At 36.2% G+C, this 23,412-nt stretch overlaps 1 protein-coding gene across 12 annotated transcripts in view; it reads right to left on the bottom strand.

The window, feature by feature from the left end:
- The window catches only part of TMEM117 (transmembrane protein 117), a 528,035-nt gene that overhangs the window by 239,413 nt on the left and 265,210 nt on the right, over positions 1-23,412 (bottom strand). For 8 of the 12 annotated variants that reach the window (XM_059935704.1, XM_059935713.1, XM_059935714.1 and 5 more), the window contains one exon: positions 1,002-1,101. The exons of 2 other annotated variants lie outside the window; for them this stretch is intronic. In XM_059935704.1, the coding sequence (XP_059791687.1) occupies positions 1,002-1,101 (100 nt within the window). Of the gene's footprint in view, positions 1-1,001; positions 1,102-5,435; positions 5,480-23,412 lie in introns of all 12 variants that reach the window. 2 more of the 12 variants (XM_059935706.1, XM_059935711.1) reach the window with 1 other exon arrangement.

The raw sequence follows: 23,412 nt of genomic DNA, 5'->3' as shown, positions 1-23,412 counted from the left end.
GACGTATAGTAATAAAGACTGATAATGCACAAAAGAGATTAAAACAGACAACTCTCAGAACTCCCTAGTTACCAGTAAGTTAGTAGGTTCAGTGAGGAAAACAAATGTAGAAAACTATTTTTAAAGTCCTTAAAGGATGTTTCATATGGTCTTCTGAGACAGGCCATACAGCATTTCTTACCTGAAAAGTGTACATGTCAAAAAACAACAAACAGACAATCGTCACAAAATTATTTAGAATTTCACAGGAAAGAATTTTCCACTAATTTTATGAATGTGTATATGTTTGTATGTCACACATATGTGCATATGTATATGTTTTTGTACATACACATATATATGCATTTTATAAATAAATATATCCTGGTGGACAGTCATTAGTATTAAAATTGTATTGATGTTTTTTCCTGAGGTAAACAGATATTGCATATAATCTCTAGATTTGTCCATATTCATGAATTTGTTCCCCTTGAAACAGAGGTAACTATTTTGCTCTAAACCATGAAAAGCAGTGTGTATCCAATAAAATCCAATTCACATTAGTTGAGAAAATGAAACTATATCTCTAATCCTTGGGAGGACAGAGGAATGATATAACAAAACAAAGAGAACGGCTGTGTCAAAAAGGGGCTGGAGATCAGGATGCTGGGCTGACAGGCACACAAACAGTTAGAGCTCAGCATTTCCTGTGAATTGTTGCTTGAAAAACCAGGGATAACTGGACTTGGATTATCTAACAAACCAGTTACCTAAATGACTGTACGTTCAAATTTTGTGAAATAAATGAGACTTTCTCATGTTTGAGGGCTTTGCACAAATGTAATAATGCTAACCATGAAAACAAGATCCTTTTTTTTACTTTGGAATGTTATTTGACATGTAACATGAAATAAAATAATTCATGAAGTTATTTGTTTAAAAAAAAAAAAGTAATGTGTATCCAACATTATGAACATGTCTTCCATCTGACGTTTGAAATGGGTGAAGTTAAAATTTCTTACCATCCAAGCTGTGACAAAGTCCCCCATCCAGGTCCCTACTGCAGCTAATTTCATGAAACTTTCATTTCGGATGCCCATATAGTCTGTAATGATATATGCTCTGTGGAAACAAACACACAAGACATTGTCCGGACTCAGAGAGCCATACAGTCAAAGCTTTCTGGTTCAGCAACACACAAAAGGGCTTTTTCCCCTTTCCACAAGCTTTCTTGCTTTCATCTCATCATTTATGCTTACAAATCTGAAAGGATAGGAGGAGCTCTGCGGGTGTCTGGGTCAGTTCCAATTAGATTCGAAGACTGACTGTGACTATACCAATTACCATGTGCCTTTTGTTTTTGAGCTATAGGACTGACAATAGCTTTTGGAAAATCAAACAGAAATACTCAGCAAAGGCATCATTTCACACTCACTCAAGTATGAGGAGCGCAGAAAACAATTCCTGAATTAGAGTAACTTGAAAGGAAGAGAAGAGCTCACTTTCCTTCAGTTCTGTCGAGTCAGAACTATTGAAAAGGTGCTGGGAATAAGCTTTAGGTATAATATCATATCTGAATAATGTTCAGAAGAATATCAAGATTAGAGAAAATTTTCCACACAGTGAAGTGATGTAAAAATTGACTCAAATATACGTGGTTTAAATTATTACTTAAGTAGCAATAACCAGAAGATTTCATTTTATCACTCTTTTTGCATAGCGAATTCTTGTTTGCTTGCTATGTAACACCAATTCATATTCCTCACAGCTCAAAGAGAGATTCAAAGGTACACCCAATCATTAAATACAAGTAATAAGACCATGCTTATTGTTTATCAAGCATTTTCATTTTCTTGTTTGATAGTCAAGAAAATTCTAAGTATCATTTTTACCATCTTGTAATTTCTCTGAGAAAAATGGGACTCAAAGAGATCACTTAACCTGCTCAATCAATACCACATAACAAATGAATGGTAGCTAGGAACCAAATTTGTCTCTCTCTATATTTTTAACTCTAAGTTTTTCACTCAGATTTCTTTTACTTTATTTTTTTTTTAATTTATTTGGGGTTAGTTGCTAGGTTTCTTTTCCTTTAAATTTTGTTCCTTTTCTTAAACATGATAATACCTGTACAACTTAGAGTACCAGTTAAACATGACTCTTCTTAGATTAACTTCATTTTTTAACTTTTTATTTCATATTGGAGTATTAACTTTAAAACAATATGCAGTAGAGAATGATATGTTTGTTAGTTATCTATTGAAACTATGAAGAAGAACATTTTTGAAGTCACTGAGAGTTAAACCATTTCCAATTCAGTTATTTTTTCCCAAAGTTATTTCATATAGTTTTTTATCCATAATATAAACAGATAGTTACATAGTTTTTTAACAACAAAAACAAACTTATGAATTCTTAAAACAACTCTTTCCACATGCTTCATTCTTTGGAGGGGCTATGTAAATATCTTAAAGTCTATGGAGGGACTACGTAAATATCTTAAGGTCTCATCTCAAAATTCTGGGTCTCTAATTCCATGTGCTTCCATAATAGCCAAAAAATTTTTAGCTACCATAAATTGCATGCTAACAATGTTCTAGAGATTGTTATTAGCACTTTGAAAACTGAGTCTCCATCAACTTTCATATCAGAAAAGTGAAATGTATTGTTATTCCTGTTTCACAGGTATGGAATTAAGGCTTTAGAGAGTTTTTGCAACTTTCTCAAGGTCAAGCATCTGGTAAATGGACAAGATTTGAATCTAAATTTGATTGACTCCCAAATCCAGGCACTTAACCACTGTGCTATACCTTCTTCCTACAAGTGTTAGTAGAGATATAAAAAACACAAAGAATATCTCTGTTCCCCAGTATTTTAGTAAGACAGACAATCAAGAATTACTTCCTGTGAAGATAATTCATAATAAGAAGTCAAGAGTCGCATCCAGAAGCTACAACTCCCCAGAGCTACCATTAGGTTTTGGACTCCCACTTATACTGAGTTCATCCATCTAAGCAGTTCCTGGGCAGTGAGCTCAGTGTACTATGGAGTATTAGCTCTGTTAATTGTCCAGCTTTTTCAATGACACCTATTTTGAAGATTTTGTTCAATGATACATCTTTACCTGTCCACTCTGCCAATTAATTCTAGAATACATTGGGCTAGGGTAGAAATTTCCAGCTACATTCTTTGTGGTTGTATAGATTTGTGTAAGAGAAGGCATCATTCTTCTATTTCAGTATCTAAAAATAGGGATGAGATGGTAAGCATGCAACAGACCAATGATCCAGCCAAGAACAACTAAAAGATCTAAACAAAATATAAAAGTCACTCCCAAAATCTGCTTAAAGGCATCTGAGAGCTGATGAAGCAATGAGGACAAGAAAAACCAAGATACCAGATTGGAGAGAATTGTGGAAAGGTTAACTATACTATATTTTCTCTGGAGACATTAACTGATTCTGTGTGCAAGGCAAGAGGAGGAGGATCTGGGGTTTTCCTGGGCAGAGGGCAGTCTCAGTGGGTTAGAGGGGCAACATTTGAAATTTAAGGAGCCAAGATTCTTGTGAGAAAAGAGAGGCTCAGAAGAGAGCATGATACACAGTTGGTTGTCCTTTCAAGACATTTACCAAATTATGAACTTGAACACTGGGGATGCTGAGAGACTAAGCAGAAAGCCTCTGTAAAGTATAGCAGAGGTTTGGCAACTTCGCCATGCTGAGGAAACTATTACAGTTCAGAGCCTGCTAGAGAGAATGGCCCAAGATATACAGGGGTCTGGCAGGCTAGAGAAAACCAGAGATGGATGGGTCCTTGATGAAACTGTAAATCAGTCCTTACCCAGTCCATTCCATGACTGAATTAAAGTGATCAGCTTCTATTCTTTCCACTTAACAGAGGAAAGAGTGAACCTTTTCAGGAAGAATAAAGTATCATCTAGATCCTCTATACATTTTTATGTATAAAATCCATCATTCATTCAAAAATTACTAGGATGTTAAGAAAGAGGTTCCCATCACTGAAAACCATGAGAGAAGAAAATAGCTAAAACTAGATAATAAGCTCCAGGAGGACTGGGAGTTATTTTAGCTATTTTTTTCACTGTTAATTCCCCAGAACCTAGAGCACTGCTTGAAAACAGTATGTGATCAATAAACATCTGCTTAATGTATGAATTAACAAAGTGACCCAAGTTATTCATATTTATTCATATATTACATAGGTAAACCTATGTATATTAAACCCTAGAAACAACAATAAAATAAGATTGAATAATGAAGAATTTACCACAGAGAAAACCATTAAATATGTTTTTAAATTGTTTTGTGTTTTCACTTCTCCAACTACATTTGCATTTCCTTGATTACAGAATAACTGTCCTGTATTCATCTAGAAAGATATGTCAGCACAAAATAGGGGAATGTCCCTCCTCTGTGGCTGTGGGCACATGGTGAGTACTGGCCATGAAAATGCAGAGGAGATGGCACAGAGAATTTATGAATTAATTAATATATTTAAAAGTGAAGAGTGATATATAAAATTTAGTAGTTATTTTAGACATTTCTCCAAAGAAGACATACAGATGACCAACAGGTACATGAAAAGATGCTCAACATTGCTAATTATTAGAGAAATGCAAATCAAAACTACAATGAGGTATCACCTCACACCAGTCAGAATGGCCATCATCAAGAAGTCTACAAATAATAAATGCTGGAGGGGGGTGTGGAGAAGAGGGAACCCTCCTACACTGTTGGTGGGAATGTAAATTGGTACAGCCACTATGGAGAACAGTATGGAGGTTCCTTAAAAAACTAAAAATAGAGCTACCATATAATGCAGCAATCCCACTCCTGGGCATATATCCAGAGAAAAACATGGTTTGAAAGGATACATGCACCCCTATGTTCACTGCAGTGCTATTTACAATAGCCAAGACATGGAAGCAACTTAAATGTCCTAAATGGATGAGGATGTATATATATATATATATATATATATATATATATATATATATATATAATATATATATATATAAAATATATATATATACATATTATATATATATTATATATATAATATATATATAATATATATATATATAATATATATATAATATATATATATATATACACACACACACACACACACAATGGAATTCTACTCAACCATTAAAGAGAATGAAATAATGCCATTTGCAGCAACATGGATGGACCTGGAGATAATCATGCTAAGTAAGTCAGAGAAAGACAAATATAATAGGACATCACTTATATGCAGAATCTAAAAAAATTGATACAAATGAACTTATTTACAAAACAGAAACAGACTCACAGACATAGAAAACAAACTTATGGTTACCAAAGGGGAAAGGTGGGGGGGAGGGATAAATTGGGAGTTTGGGATTAACATATACACACTACTATATTTAAAATAGATAACCAACAAGGACCTACCGTATAGCACAGGGAACTCTGCTCAAAAATCTGTAATAACCTAACTGGGAAAAGAATTTGAAAAGGAAGAGATAAATGTATATGTATAACTGAATCACTTTGCTGTACACCTGAAACTAACACAATATTGTAAATCAACTACAGTCCCACATAAAATAAAAAAAAATTTTTTTTAAGATATATTGTACCAAAACATTTAGTAGTTATTCTTAATTTTGCTGTTTTGGACAAATGTAAAGAAGAATTACAAATATGCAGACCTGCCATAAAAACTTTCAACTTTCACTGATTTGCACATTCATTAACATTTAACAATACTTCCTGCTCAGGTTGTAAAGGACAGAGTGTGTATATATTTATATCAGCAATTCTTGTCAGTTTGACTGTCATATTAGACTCTGAAAATGTGAAGTTGTGGAGTTTATATACACAACAGTTTAAATTTTATTTGCTAGGGGGCACCGTTAAAGTTTTAGTTTCATTCAGAGTTTTAGCTAATTATTTCAACTATTCATACATCTTTTGTTTGTTTTGCTTTGAGCTTTAGCTGGCTATCCATGCTTAGACCTAGAAAAGCTTGCAGTCTTACCAGCCTTCCAGGTAAGTATTTATTGTTGATATTTTCTTTAAAGATTCTAAACGAATTTCTTTTCAAGCTACAACTTCAGTTTTTTTTTCTTGAGATTTCAAGCTTAACTGTCAAATCCGTAACATATGTGTGTAAACGTCAACAGGATCTTGGAAAGGTTCATAATTATCATAACAACCTGAAAACATGAGCTACTAAGCCTACTGTACCTAGTGAAACCTATGTGCTAAATGGCCATAAACTAAACAGACTCTAACATGGGCTAAATAGTCGATGAAATGATAATATAATGAATTGGCCTTACCGGTGAGAGTCTTGAGCACTAGCAACAGAGGCTCCAGTTTACTTCAGTCTACTACTTATATGTAAGTAGATGCAGTTAATGCCAGGTGATTTAGGAGCTGAATCTCCTGAATCAGTAAACATAGATCACCAAACCAGTATGGATTCATGCTTCACTGAAGACCCATCTGTGGCCAGCTGGATTCATAATGTCACAGCTGTCTCTCTCAGCCATGTTCAGGCAACATAAACAAGATTGGGGGCTTCATACACAAGTAAATCATGGACAAGAAGTTGACTTACCTGCATTAAACACAATGAAACTCAAGCAAAAACTCTAAATGTTCTTAAGGCTTGAGGTGAAAATCTGTCACTATAAAATGCCAGAAATTAAACCTAGGATTAACCTTTCTCAATCTTTTCACTTGTAATGAAATGATTAATAGCCTTTAATCCAGTCACTTGTTCAACTGTTATCCAAATAACCACATTTTAGTATTTCTGCTCAAAATAGCTAGTTCTTGACTATTGAAAGACTTTGATAGAGCTCAATACATGTGTATGGACCTTCCAGGCAAGACCTACGGTATGAAGCTACAGAGCAAGATCCACTGGAAGGTGACAAATGTCGCAGACAATTGTTAGAAGGAGGCTGGAGTTATCAAAATTGCATCTGGACCCAAAAATGCGTACAGATAAAATACCAAGGCAAATTCCCCAACTTTAGTCATTCATTCCCTCTAACTTCTATAAAGAAGATATATATAAGACTATAGATGGAGTTGTCATTGGACAAATCCATCCTGATTGTTGACACATACACACATCAACTCTTCCTTTCATTTTTGTCTTGCTTAAGCCCATTCAGTGAAATTCGTTTGTAGTAGATACAGAAACCTTACTATAACATCAATTCCTCCCTGTCTTTTACCCTCAACATTTGGTTAACCACTGAGGTTACTTCTGAAAGGGCCTCAAATGTATGCTGTTTTTCTGTTATCACCACTACCAATGTCTTAACTCTGTTCATAACCATCTCTAATATGAATTAATCTAATCTCCTATTTCCCTATGATTATCTTCACTTCACTATAGATTCTTTATCGCCACTATGGTAACTTCTGGAGAATTAATATGGTGTACTAGAAGAGCAAGAGTCCTAGAACCAGAAAGTATTAGATTTGCAAAACACCTCCCCACTTTATGACCTGGGACAAATGATTAACTTGATAATCATCCATTCCCTTATCTGTAGAATGGGGATAAAAATAACTTCCCTTCACAGGGTTTCTTGAGGATTACATGAAATAAAGACTATAGAGCTTCTAGCACAACTATTTCATAATAGGTATGAAAAAAAAATGTTAGATCTCTGACATACGGGCTCACATTTCCAAAATAATGTAGTGGTTCCCAAAAAGCAAAGCATGGCTAAGAAGATCCTTCACTCTCTCCAAGCTATCTTATTTTTCAGATTCATATTTCATCTCACAGTCTCCTTTTCTTAGGTCCTCTTTCCCACCATGAAACCAATCTCACCAACTATCCCACCATTCTATGACGTACCTTAGCATGTTTGCATCCAATGCTCCCATTGTCTGGAATGCCATACCCTTCTTCTGGCCTAAGATTACTAACTAAGCCTGTCCACTGAGAAATCGACTGCTATTATTCCTATAAGTCACCCCTTCCCTGGTGTTACTGTAACACTTTGAATATACTTCTATGTTAAACAAATTTCCCAAAGTCTTCTAATGACTGTCTCACATTGCCCCTTTCTACCACAAGACTTAGTTCATCAAGTGTAAAGAAAATATTTCTTTCATCTAGGCAGCTGAAAATTTTTGTTTGGTGTATAGTATGATTTAGGAATACAAAAATACTTAAATGAATGAAGCAATGAATGAATGAATTAATATAAAAAGTTTATTTAGATCATCTGACACCAGGGCCAACTAGGAAGAGAATAAAGGGATAAAGATAAAAACAAGGATTCGCAATATAAGAAAAACTAAAAGAAAACCACAGATAAATTGTGGACTATGTAATTAATTATGATGTTCTAACAAAGTTAGAATAGAATATCATTGTATTATGTTTATATCTCTCCTAGAATAAAAAAGTAGAGGGTAGGATATAATCAAATCAAAATAAAGAACCCATCTTTGACTTTCTGCAATCACACACTGGAAATTTATTTAATTTGAATATAAGTTAGTTGGCTAATAATGAAAAAAGTGAAATATTGTAAAATCTCTGCATGGTATCTACTGAATCTTACTGTTTTAAAACAATCCTTTTAAATGAGGCTAGATATCAATCTATAACTTCGTGCGCCAATTTGCTGGCACAAACAGTGAAAGAGCTATATAGCAAAATACATTTATTTTATCCATGTGAAAAAAGAAAGAAAATTTATTTCATCACCCTTCAAATGTATACTGCAAAATTACATTTGTCATTTGTCCTTTAAAGTCAATGGTGAAAATAACTGCCAAGGAGCAGGATAAAGAGAAAAGAATGAAAAGAATTGAGGACAGTCTCAGAGACCTCTGGGACAACATGAAATGCACCAACATTCGAATTTAGGGGTCCCAGAAGAAGAAGAGAAAGAGAAAGGGTTTGAGAAAATTTCTGAAGAGATCATAGTTGAAAACTTCCCTAACTTCCCTAACATGGGAAAGGAAATATCCACCCAAGTCCAAGGACCGCAGAGAATCCCATACAGGATAAACCTTAGGAGAAGCACACCAAGACAGATATTAATCAAACCAACAAAAATTAAATTCAGACAAAAATTATTAAAAGCAGCCAGGGAAAAGCAACAAATAACATAGAAGGGAATCCCCATTAGGTTATCAGCTGATTTCTCAGCAGAAACTCAGCAGTCCAGAAGGGAGTGGCAGGATATATTTAAAGTGATGAAAGGGAAAAAACTACAACCAAGGTTATTCTACCCAGGAAGGATCTCATTCAGATTCAACAGAGAAATCAAAAGCTTTACAGACAAGCAAAAGCTAAGAGAATTCAGCACCGCCAAACCAGCTTTACAACAAATACTAAAGGAACTTCTCTAGGCTGGAAACACAGGAGAAGAAAAATATCCACAAAAACAAACCCAAAACAATTAAGAAAATGGTAATAGGAACATACATATCGATAATTACCTTAAATGTAAATGGATTAAATGTTCCAACCAAAAGACATAGACTGGCTGAATGGGTCCAAAAACAAGACCTGTATGTATGCTGTCTACAAGAGACCCACTTCAGACCTAGGGACACATACAGACTGAAAGTGAGGAGATGGAAAAAGATATTTCATGCAAATGGAAACCAAAAGAAAGCTGGAGTAGCAAAACTCGTATCAGATGAAATAGACTTTAAAATAAAGACTGTTACAAGAGAAAAGGAAGGACACTACATAATGATCAAGGGATCAATCCAAGAAGAAGATATAACAATTGTAAATATTTATGCGCCCAACATAGGAGCACCTCAATACATAAGGCAAATGTTAACAGCCATGAAAGGGGAAATCGACAGTAACACAATAAGAGTGGGGGACTTTAACACCTCACACCAATGGACGGATCATCCAGACAGAAAATTAATAAGGAAACACAAGCTTTAAATGACACAATAGACCAATAGATTTAATTGATATTTATAGGACATTCCATCTGAAAACAGCAGATTATACTTTCTTCTCAAGTGTACACAGAATGTTCTCCAGGATAGCTCACAACATTTTCCAGGATCGGTCACATCTTGGGTCACAAATCAAGCCTTGGTAAATTTAAGAAAATTTAAATCATATCAAGCATCTTTTCTGACCACAACACTATGAGATTAGAAATAAATTACAGGGGAAAAAAAGTAAAAAACACAAACACATGGAGGTTAAACAATATATTTCTAAATAACCAAGAGATCACTGAAGAAATCAAAGAGAAAATCAAAAAACACCTAGAGACAACTGACAATGAAAACCCGAAAAAGAGGGAAGTTTATAGCAATACAATCCTACCTCAAGAAACAAGAAAAATCTCAAAGAAACAATCTAACCTTACATGTAAAGGAACTAGAGAAAGAAGAACAAACAAAACCCAAAGTGAGTAGAAGGAAAGAAATCATAAGGATCAGAGCATAAATAAATGAACTAGAAACAAAGAAAACAATAGCAAAGAGCAATAAAACTAAAGACTGGTTCTTTGAGAAGATAAACAAAATTGATAAACTTTTAGCCAGTCTCATCAAGAAACAGAGGGAGAGGACTCAAGTCAATAAAATTAGAAGTGAAAAAGAGAAGTTACAATGGACACTGCAGAAATACAAAGTATCATAAGAGACTGCTACAAGAAACTATATGCCAATAAAATGGACAACCTGGAAGAAACGGACAAATTCTTGGAAAGGTACAACTTTCCAAGACTGAACCAGGAAAAAATATAAAATATAAACAGACAAATCACAAGTAATGAAATTGAAACTGTAATTAAAAACCTTCCAACAAACAAAAGTCCAGGACCAGATGGCTTCATAGGCAAATTCTATCAAACGTTTAGAGAAGAGCTAACACCTATCGTTCTCAAACACTTCCAAAAAAATTGCAGAGGGAGGAATACTCCCAAACTCATTCTACGAGGTCACCATCACCCTGATACCAAAACCAGACAAAGATGTCACAGAAAAAGAAAATTACAGACCAGTATCACTGATGAACGTATACACAAAAATCCTCAACAAAATACTAGCATACAGAATCCAACAACACATTAAAAGCATCATAAACCATGATCAAGTGGGATTTATCCCAGGGATGCAAGGATTATTCAATATATGCAAATCAATCAATGTGGTTCACCATATTAACAACTTGAAGAACAAACACCACATGATCATCTCAACAGATGCAGAAAGAGCTTTTGACAAAATTCCACACCAATTTATGATCAAAACTCTCCAGAGAGTGGGCATAGGGGGAACCTACCTCAACACAATAAAGGCCATATATGACAAACCCACAGCAAACATCATTCTTAATGGTGAAAAACTGAAAGCATTTCCTCTAAGATCAGGAACAGACAAGACAAGGATGTCCAGTCTCGCCACTCTTATTCAAAATAGTTTTGGAAGGCAGTCAGAGAAGGAAAAAAAATAAAAGGAATATAATTTGGAAAAGAAGAAGTAAAACTGTCACTGTTTGCAGAGAACATGATACTATACATAGAAAATCATAAAGATGCTACCAGAAAACTACTAGAGCTAATCAATGAATTTGATAAAGTAGCAGGATACAAAATTAATGCACAGAAATCTCTTGCATTCCTATGCACTAACAACAAAAGATCAGAAAGAGGAATTAAGGAAACAATCCTATTTACCATCACAACAAAAAGAATAAATACCTAGGAATAAACTTACCTAAGGAGGCAAAGGACTTGTACTCAGAAAACTATAAAACACTGATGAAAGAAATCAAAGATGACACAAATAGATGGAGAAATATACCATGTTCTTGGATTGGAAGAATCAATATTGTGAAAATGACTATACTACCCAAAGCAGTATAAATTTTTTGCAAAGCAGATTGAGAAATAGTGATGGTTTCAACTTTTTCTGTTGTATGAAATCCTTCTGGGGATATTAAGGAAGGAACTAAATTCTGCCTCTGAACCTCAACAATACTCAGGGACTGAAGGCTCAGTATTTCTGGTTGTGAGGGAGAGGAAGGATGGAACTTAAAACAGGAGTTGGAAATCCTGCATGATGAGTAGTTCATGTACGCTCTTCCAGCCAATAAAACCAGAAAATGACTTTTGTCCCACGAGCTAAGATGAGCATTTGCTACCTGGAGAAATTCAAGCAGAGAGTTAGACACCTTAATGAGAAGAAAAGCTATAAAAATACAACTTTTTATATTAAACGAGTCCCATTACCTAAATACTGTTTATATGGGTTGAAGACAGAAGTTTCATCTCAAAGAAAACTGACCAGCTCTGCCCTCTCCAAAAAACTCATTAGCAATTGAAGATCACCCAGTGAAATAAGCAAATTCCCATCGACCACAATCCCCCATACAAGTCTTACGGTCACAAGGCTTTTTATGAACAGAGACTTTCCAATCATCTTTTACAGCCCACTATTGAAAATGAACTCACTTCATACATTACCATGTATTTGAGGTAAATTTCTAAGAAGAAAAAGAAGCTCAAAACTAAACAAAAATGAGGTACTCACTCAGAGGAAACAGACAGTACAGAGAGCAGAGAAAAAAGTGTCCAGAGAGAATAAAGATATTTTTCAGACATGCAAATTTGAAATTCAATTATATGCTGTCTATAAAAAAATACAACTAAAACTAACACTACATGAGGGTTGAAAGTAGAATAGTAATAAAGGTTTAAAAGATAACATGCAAACAATAACAAGAAGAAATGTGGTATAGCTATAATAATATCAATCAAGGCAAAATGTATTATTATAAATTGAGAGAACCTTACTAATGACAAAAGATTCAACCCATCAGGAAGATAAAAGGTACCACTAAAATATAGGAATTAAAGTAAATTTATAAAGTGGTAAGAAAAAATAGACAGATTCACATAGAAAATGTACATCAACATATTTCTCTCAATAACCAATGAAACAAGCAGACGAAAATATCAGTGAGGACATAAAGGATTTGAATAAGATGATTAGCAAACTCTCTAATGTGTGTGTGTATATATATATATATATATATATATATACTCACTCCATATGTACCGAATACACATTATTTTCATGCAACAGAGAACATTTAGACATCTTGAAAATAAACAAGGCTATAAAGCAAGTCTCAAAATTTTTTAAATGACTGAATTATATAAAGGATATTCTTTGACCATAATGTAACTAGACTATAAATCAATAATAAAAAGATAACTTGACAATCCCTCCAGATCCTTGGAAATGAAGAAATACACTTCAAGTAACATGTGAGTCAAAATTGAAATCTCCGTGGGACAGAGAAAATATTTTGAACTGGATAGTAATAAAAATATTGTTAGATATACCTAAAATCATGCTTAAACTTTCAATTTTAAACAAATATATTTTAAAAAGAACAAACGCTAAAAATTAATGAATTAAGAATCTTTCTCAAGAAATTAAAGAAGTAGCTAAATACACCCAAAAAGATAAAAATAATAAAAAGTTTTAAAAATAAAATATAATTAAACAAGTAGGAAGAAAAAATGGAACTATACAATAGGATGAACAAAGTTGGTTCTGTGAAGACACAAAATTGATCATTCTCTAGCAAGACTGATCAAAATATAAAGGGAGAAGGTACAAGTAACAATTTCTGACAAATAACCATGTCAGAAATGAAAAAGGGGAATCGCTGCAGATCCTGCAGAGATTAAACAAATAATAAGCGTGCATTTGATGAAATTTAGATGAAATCAACACATGTCTAGAAAAACATTTACAAATTACCAAAATGTACATAGGAACCAAAAAAGAATTTAAAACATAGATCTATTCACAAACTTGAATTTATAATTAGAAACTTCTCCACAGGAAAGTTCCAGGCCCAGATGTGCACATGAGCCAAAGAGAAATGTGCAGGAATGTTTATACCATCATTATTTGTAATAGCTTGAAACTGGAAACAGCCAGAATGTCTAGCAACAGAAGAATGGATAAATATATCACGGCACAGCCATACAATGGAGACGATTCAACAACTAAAGTGAACAAATTACTGCTATACAAAGCCTGTATGGAGCTCAGAGACTTACATAAAAGAAGCCAGACAAAAATAAAAGAGAACATATTGTATGATTATAAGTATATAAAGCTCAGAAACAGGCAAAACTAAACTACAGTGATTAGGAAAGTATTATAAGTGGTAAAACTACAACAAAAAGCAAGAAAGCATAGAGCATAAAAGTGAGATAGGGGTTACTTTGGAGAAAGAGAGCTTTATTATAAGGAAAGACAGTCAGAGGGTTTCTGGGGTGCTGGCAATGTTTTGTTCGTTTGTTTGTTTAATACAAATGGTAATAACATGGGTAATGGGTGTTCACTTAAAAATATTTGATAATAATTCACTTTGCAATAATTAAGCTGTATATATGTGTTCTATGTGCTTTTGTATAGGTATGTTATTTCCATATTTTCAAAAAATTTACCAAAAAGAAAGTACTTATTATTATAGAAAATATTAAGAAATGGTAGCTATTACTGTCACCTAATACGAGAAACACTGGGGTCGCAAAAGACCAACACAGCTTTTGGGAGAAAGTTATTTTTAGGTTGGATTGGAGAGTACCACAAAGGGACGTAGAGGAGCAGGAGAGCTTCCTGAAGGGTGAGCAAGCCTGCTGCGTGGGAGCAGTTCAATTAGTGAAGGATGCTGGCTAAAGCAAGCACAGTATAAAAGAAAAATGAAAGATGAAGCTGAAAACTAATTATGTAGGGAAGGTTACTGAGTACCCACAAGGTAATTTAGCTCCTGTTTCAGAGCCTGTGGACAATCCACATTTGGAATTTAGATTGCTTGAGTTTCTTCCATAAGGCGCTGCATTTTAAACATCTTTCTGCTTTTTCACTAACCATGCTTCTTGGTATCTCTTAATGGAAAAGAGGTGATATCACCTTATCAAATGCAAGAACTACCAGTTTGACATCCGTAATGCCTGTTAAGGTGGAGATTAAATCAAGTGCCGTTTGAAAGACCCATAAAAATGTATATCTGCTTCACTGATTTCAAGGGGTGAAGCAGAAAGTCACCTAGAAGCACTTGTTCCCTCGGTTCCTGGAAGAATCACTTCGGTAATTTCCCAGGAGCTCCATGCATTAGGATAAGAAAGTTACTGGGGAAGTGGAATAGGCAAGGGTGTATTCAACCTCTGAGACTCTGGCAACGCTCTCCAAGATCCCTGACATGCAGAGACGGTCACAGGGGAGAAAATGGGTCCATCTACTCCTCAAGAGGGGAGGTACAGAGGCTTGTGGAGGACGTGACTGCAGCCCAGTGGCAGGAAAGAATCATGAGGTCTCCTCAAACAAATATCATAAGCAAAGCGGTGGCCAAACTGCTGACTCAGGGGCAGGGATGGGAGAGCTGTTTTCAGCAACCGTGTGACTGATGGGAGCTCTTCTGAACCCAGTCATTCTGAGGTGAGGGATACGCTCATGGCCAAGGCTGGGTCTGGGCCAGGGAGGGCACCAAGGCTGAGTGGATAGGAGTGCGTGTTAACTATGCAGGTGCAAGCTTCAGAAGCCACACTATATGGCAGCGAGACACATGGACAGTAGGAGAATAATCAATAGCTTCCTCTATGGCTCATACTTGAAAAAGACCCCAGTGACCCCACATTGGACTAGGTAAGGCACTGAATTTAAGGTCAATTGAGTAGGTAAAACTTCAAAAGGGAGACGGGACTCCTTGCTAATGAATGCAGGCAGAGTCTCAAGTCATCAATTAGATAGGTTAAAATAAATCAGGCCACCAACATATGATGCCAGATATTTCTGCACAATCAGCTTAAATCTGCTTGGCGTATATATCATCCTCCACAAACACTGAAAGCAGAGGCCTTGGGTAGGAATTAAAGGTTTGTTTGCCTGGAGATTTCTCTTCAGGCACCTCAGATACAAGGGGCATATCCAACCCTAAAAGAATAGCCACTTAAGATGCCTCCCAGTCTGCAATTTAACTTGAGAGGGTCACCTATTTATTCATTCTTTCAACAGTGTTGACTGAACACCTCCCATACGGCTGGAAGTGTGCAAGGTGCTGGGAATACAAAGATGAACAAGATGTAGTCATTACCATTTAGCAAATGAAAAAAGACATGCAAATAAACCAACAGTGCCCTATGTGGAAAATGCTGTACGCCAGGGGAGAGGTAGAAATGAGAGATTCCCAATTCTTTTGATGTGAAGGAGAGGGGCCCAGGGAAGAGCAGGCTTCAAGAGGAGGGACAGAGGAAGGAAAATGCATTTGAAGTAGAACGAAACAGACATACAAAGGCAAAGAGGGTTGAAAGCAGCAAGCATGTTAAAGGGAGCAGCGGGGGCAGTTCAGGGCTGCTGTCCAGATGCACAGTGAGACAGGAAGGGAGGCCAGGAAGCCAGGGCTGTATCACTGAAGGCTTTGCAGAGCCTTCACAAAGTCTGTTTTTTAAAATACTCACTGATATTGGAACATTAGAACAATAAGCCCCACTCAACTATCCCAACATCTACCTGAATATTATCGACTTCATGTCTTTAAAATGCCTTCCGTTTAGGAAACTGTTATCAGTCAGTATACTCCAGAGAAACAGACCAGTAGGAGATAGATAGATAGATAGGTAGATAGGTAGATATACAGATAGATATAGAAAGATGGGCACAAGTACATACACACACACATACATTCACATAAGCAAAAAGATTTCTTTCAAGGAATTAGCTTATGCAGTCGTGGAGCCTGGCAAGCCTGAGATCTGCAGGGCAGGCCAGCAGGTTGGAACTTCTTGGGCAGGAGCTGATTCTGCAATCATCAGGAAGAATTTCTTCTTTCTCTGGGAATCCTGTTTTTTGCTCTTAAGGCATTTCTACTGACTGGATGAGGTGCCCCACGTTATGGAGAGTAAGCTCCTTTACTTCAACTCAACTGATTGCAGATGTTCACCATATCTACAAAAGACCTTTACAGCAACACCGAGATTAGTGTTGGATTCAACAGCTGGGTACTAGAGCTTAGCTAAGTTGACGCATAAAACAAACCAGCACAGAAGTCATATTCCCAATTTACATTTAAAGATACACTTGTTTTTACAGCCAAAAACTACGACTCCCACCAACACCTGCTACAACATCTTTAAATCCCTATGATTGTAATTTTGGAATTTAACACAGAAGTCCTGTAACATTGCCTCCACTTTCCCCAATACACGTACACACAAAATACACAAATAGTGCCTCATCAAATAGAGATGATGTTTCTCATCAATACTCTGAGAAGTTCATACTCATTTAGTCACACCTTAATATTTTATCATTCAAACTGTGAAATTTCACAGTATTTCTGAAATTGTAATTCAATTTCCATGAACACATACCTGCACCTTAATCTGTAATGCGTTATGTTTTGTTGTTTCAGCACGAGACTCTGTAAGCTCTTTTCCTTCTAGCCCCTTTCTGAGGTTCTTACACTAAAATTATTTTTGCTTCAAGCATCAACTTCTTACTCTTCTGTTTGCAGCTACATGGCAACAGGTAAATTATGTACATTCATGTCCAACATAAAAAGCATTCTTTTGAAACCCCAAGGTATTCACTTTTAGTTCCTCTTGAACATAGAGGTTGTGGTTATATTAGTCATTTTTATTATGGCCTATTTTGTTCATCAAAAATAGACTATCCTTTGAACACACTATCCCTTGTATATAATACAAGTAGCACTTTCTAGTAAGCAGTCATCAGCCTGTAAGAAACACCATAGAATATTTAACAGCATATGAAATCACTGGCAGCCAGAACCTTGAAAATCAGAAACTATTTTTGGAATCCCAAGAGTTGCAGGGCATTATATAAACACAAGTAGAAGTATCTAACATAGTATCCAATGCTACGGGTGTTCAGTGAGTGTATGTTAAATCTGAAGAGAAAGGGAGAGAAATTTCATCTTCTGGAGAAACACAACCTCTGATGGGTGAGGAAGGCCTGGAAGTTGATATCAAACCAAACTGAGTATTGCATACATTTATGGTCAGTTATTGATAGAAAAGCATATATTCATTATAAATTTGAGGATCACTCATACTCAAAAATATACTTTTAGACATCTTTATAGAGTCCTTAAGTGACTCATTCCCTGTGAAATTGTGGGTTACAAGGCAGGAGAGGGCATGGGGACACACTTCTCAACCTCTTGACAATGGTTGCCATGTATGTGTCCCAACTACCAGAAACCAGGACGGGGCCTGAGCGATCGGAGTCTGAACTGGGATCCCAAATCTAGGCTTAGCAGATAACTAAGGCCTATTTAAAGATGCTCAGACAATTGAAGAAACCAAATCACCAGCTCCAGGGAGGTGATTTAATGGAAACACGGGCACCAAAGTATAAAATCAGACCATGTCCGTAGGCAGGCACAAGGGAAGCTAGTAGCAACTACTGAGCTTAAAAGTAGGCCCTCTGGTTATACACATGGTTAGCTTTTTTTTTTTTTTTAACATCTTTTACTGGAGGATAATTGCTTTACAATGGTGTGTTAGTTGCTGCTGTATAACAAATTGAACCAGCTATATGTATACATATATCCCCATATCCCCTCCCTCTTGCGTCTCCCTCCCACCCTCCCTATCCCACCCCTCTAGGTGGTCACAGAGCACTGAGCTGATCTCCACATGGTTAGCTTTTTATCCAGCTCCTGGAGCTGGAGCAAGGGCATGGTAGGAGTGCTTCAAATGAGCAGAAGATCAGGCCCAAGGGATGCCTCCAGATGAATATCAGTATCAGAGCCTGGTGAAACTTACCTGATTGTTATAGGCCATGCATAAACGCCGACATGTAAGGAAAACCAGGAAGATGGCACCTTTTACTTAACATTGTCTTGATAAAGTCATCAGTGGCTTTAGTTCGTCTAACAATCCACATGCAAATCAGCTGCCCTCAAAATTGAGAACAGAAGACAGCAACGAGGAAAATTATTACTTCTACTAATTTGAAGTTCTACTAATTTGAAGTATTTGTTGTCTATTTAACTAACTGTCCCTTTTTCCCTGAACTTGTCTCTTCACAATATGGCTTTACCTGATCTGGGCACACAACTTCAAGGACATCAGGTAATGCACGGCAGCTGTTCCGGCCCCCATCTTCTACCCTCCGCTTTGAGTTTTCCCTCTTCAAGCCCTCCAATCGTCATTCTGTCGACTTTAAGCCTGACTCTTCCTCTCCACCCAGACTACTGCTACCTTAAAGAGTCTATCTGGATTTCATTTCCTCTCTTTCCAAGACACTGCTTCCCAGACTTCTCAGCTCCCTTCACCATGGTCCACAGGTGAGCTTGCCCTGCCCATCCTTCAGTCTTGATCCATGCTCAGCTCATTCTCAGTCCTGGTTACATCTAGATTCACCTGAGGAACTTTTAAGAACGTCATTGCCTGGGCCCCTTCCCAAAAAAGCCTAACTTCAGCTGGTGTGGGCTTCAGACATCAGTATTTTTTTAAAAATCTCCTGGTGATGCTAACACACAGCCTGACTTGAGAACCACTGCTGTAGCTAAGGCACTGCTACACTGCTCCTGGTGGTCTGGAAGGCAATTTGGAGCGAGCATCATGGCCACATTGAGCCACAAAGGGTCTCGGGAGTCATTACAAAGGACCATTGTAAAGCAGAATATGCCATAAGAAGCAGAATATATTCTAAGAATCATAAGCACCCTAAGAATGATAAGCACCAAAATGACACATTTAAGTACATTTGGGTAGATCAGGAATGATCAAAGCTGGGACTTATGAAAAGGAAACATTTACGGCCTCCTTACTTCCAACAAAGGACCCTCATTTATTTATTAGACACGGTTCACCAGATTAATAGTCAATCTCATTCAGAAAAACTGTGACCATCCAGCCATCAGGAGACATCTAAACTCTGCTCAGCGTGCTCAAATTCTTTTAGCTGCCCAAATTCCCGATGCCAGCTCATGAAAAAATGATGGAAATATCAAAGAACAATCTGCTTCAGAATCATTGATTTAAAAGCACAAAGCATATGATGACATAATTATATCTTTGATGATTAACAAAACCAGAATTTATTTAAATTAGAGACCTTCTGGTTGAAATGAGCTGCAATCATGAAGGGATGTGCCTGGCACACTGCATTCAAAGTGAAGCATCAGAAGTACTATAACCCCACCCTAACTGCTCTTGTTCACTTTGGAGTCAGTTTCCCCCCAAAAAACCCTATGGGACATGAATTATGAGTAAAGATGGGCAGTTTAGTATTACTTTAGGTTCTTTAGAAATTTGGGGAAAGTCTCTTTGCTAATGGCTGAGTTATATTCCCCAATGATGCCTGAGAAGAGGAAAAATAAAATGCAAGAATTGTGTTTTAAAACCATAGATGAAAATGAAACTACTTATGACAAAATAAAAATATAGCGAGTTTTGTCCAAAGGGTGTTATACAAATAAACTGTGATGTTTAAAGAAGTGAAAAAGTACTGATACCTGGAAAACGGAGGCTGAAGAAAAAATGCAATGTATATTAATTTTAATAAAATGATATACTGCATAATACTTGAAGAGCTAAGAAAAAAAGAAGTACTTCCTTTCACCAATTCCTACCAAAATTTATGGATGAACAAAATAACATGGCGAACAAACTTTCTATTCCTCTCCTTCTCATACGCATAGTAATCTCCACCCATACTTAGTCCCCCTTGCTTTTCTATATCTGTGAGATTTTGTACATTGCTGTTTCCTATGCCTGAAATATCTTCCTTTATCTTTTTCAGCAGTCGACCCTTGCTTATCTTTTGAAATAAAGCTCCAGTATCACTTTCTCTTCCTTGTCCTCTTCCCCTACCTTCTAAAGCTGAGTTGGGTTTTTCTGTCTTCTAAATCACAGTACTTTTTCCCCTGGTTAATCTAGGTACTTAATAAACTTTTGCTGGTTGAATAATTCTTAAATGGAAACTTGGGTCATTATTCAATGAGAAAGGAACTGGTCTGAATATAAAATGTTATTATTTTTCATGAATATATGTCCTCTTTATTTTGTTGCTTTTCTTCTTTTAAAAAGTTTTCTTAATCATAAAGGTAAAAAAAATTCACAATTAAAATAGAAAAAGCATTAAAAATTGAAGGGAAGATGTCATCTGACATTCCATCATTCAGAACAACTACTACAATTTCCTCCAATATATTTTCTACATATTTTCTAAATAAAAGAATCAAGGTGTGAGTAAGGACAAAATGTGGCAGAAGATTAGAGAGATGATAGATAACTAGATAGATAATAATTTATAAAAATAAATTATAAAGTGATTATAAACAAGACAACTGATAATCAATACATCCCAATAAATCTATAACACAAACATATAGTAAGACATTTTACTGATAAGATCTTTTGACTCGAAGAAGCAGGAGGTACTTGAAAGAGTCAAATAGTATCATTCTGACATATATCATTGTGAAGCGAACAGTACTGACTGACCACAAATATAAAAGATAAAAACACAAACAGTTTGCATGCCCGATATAGATGATATTAAAATGATGCTCTAAATTAAGTGGGAAGTTATTCCATAATTCTCTTGTTTTTCTCTCCCTCACTAGTCAAAAGCAAGACATAGCCTGGTTTTATCTCAAACCCTGATGACTTCAGGATCAGATATTGCGTATTGTTCACCGTTAGCCAATGCATTGGCAAACCCCAGCAGAGGAACTCTGTCAAGGGTATGTCCAGAAGCCCCAGGACAGAGTGGGTAGACTTTGGGGAAAGAACCAGTTATGGTGCATTTGATTCAACTAATGGGTTATGAATAGTAAAAGGCATTGGGATAGACAGCTAAAGATCAAAAAGGACAATTGCAATGCTATGCAGAAAGTGCTGTAATTAAAAACAAAAAAAAATACACTATGGTTCAAGGAAAGGTTCGATGTAGAAATGGCATCAGAACTAGAATTTAATGAATGAGTCAATTTGGGGAAGGCAAGAGGGGTAGTGGGAATTTCAGGTGGAAGAAACCATCTATGCAAGAATAACTAGGCAAGAGAAACCATGACGCATTCAAGGAGCTCAAAGTACTCGGAAACTGAATCCCAAACTAAGGGTTAATTGATGAAGAGGATCAGAGTGATGAGTGACAAAGCTGAAAATGCAGGCAGGAACAGATCTGGAAGACGGAATTGTTTAAATTGAATCCTGAATGTAAAGGGGGCTTTCAATGATCATAGGTTTGTATGTCAAATGATTCAATTTGTGTTCTATTGATACTAAGCTGATAGCAGCATGGAGACTTGATTGATAGGGCCACAATGAGATGAAATTTGACCAGTTAGGAGGCCGCTGCAATGAGTCAGGTGAAAGATAGGGGCCTGACTAAGGAACCAGCAGCAGAGAGGAGGAGGTGGAGACACAGTCAAAGCTAATAAGGGACAGAATTTCCTCATTTGTAGGATGACGATGGTAAAAGAAAGGATGGAGTTAAGAGTAACTTCTGTATTTCTGCTTCAGCAACTGAGTGGGTGGTGATGCCATTCATCAAATCAGAAAATACAGGGAAAAAAGCCAATGTGAAGAATACATTCAGTTTTGGAAAAGCTGAGATTTATCTGCTTGTGGAACACTAGAGACATGCTCAATAGGTAGCTGAATATACGAGTCTGTACTGGAAGGCAGAGAAGGATGTAAGAGCACTTAGGTAAGAGGTGGAGTTTGCACTTCGCAGTTATAAAAGTGGGTAAAGTTCCATAAAGAGAAGAAAGGAACTAAGATCAGAATCCCAAGAACATCAACCTCAAAGGAATTGTAAGGAGAAAAAGAATCCACACTATTTAAAGAGAGGGCTGATCCAGGAACAGGATCTGTCTAGAGAGAGAAAAAATTAGGAGTATCGTCAGAATGAAATACAATAAGAAATTCAAGAAAATGGAATATAATAAGAAACTTTTTAAAGTGAAAATGATTGACAGTATGAAATGTTTAATTGAGGTGAAAAATTAAGAATTGAAATATATCTGTTAAATTTAACATTTAGATCACTGTTGATCTAAGCAAGAACATGCCAGGAGTTGAGTAGAGGTAAATATTAGAGTGCAGGGGGTCTGATCATATTTAGGAAGAAAGGAAATGGAGACAATGAGTACAGGCATTTATTTTAATTCCAAAAGCTTGCCTGTAAAGGGACAGAAAGACACACGGATAATTAGGCCACATAGGCTTAAGGAAAGAGAGAGACACAATTGTGTTTCTAAAGGAGGGAACTGAATCAGAATGCACGTTATCATGCATCATGACTATTTTTGTACATGACTCATTTTCTCTACTTAACTCTAAGTTGTTTGACTGCAGAAACACTAACTCAGGCATAGTAGTGGCTCAATAAA

This window comes from Balaenoptera ricei, chromosome 10 (genome assembly GCF_028023285.1).
Source record: "Balaenoptera ricei isolate mBalRic1 chromosome 10, mBalRic1.hap2, whole genome shotgun sequence".
NCBI lineage: Eukaryota > Metazoa > Chordata > Mammalia > Artiodactyla > Balaenopteridae > Balaenoptera > Balaenoptera ricei.
Note: the sequence above shows the minus strand (reverse complement) of the source record. Positions and strands in the feature narration are given on the sequence as shown.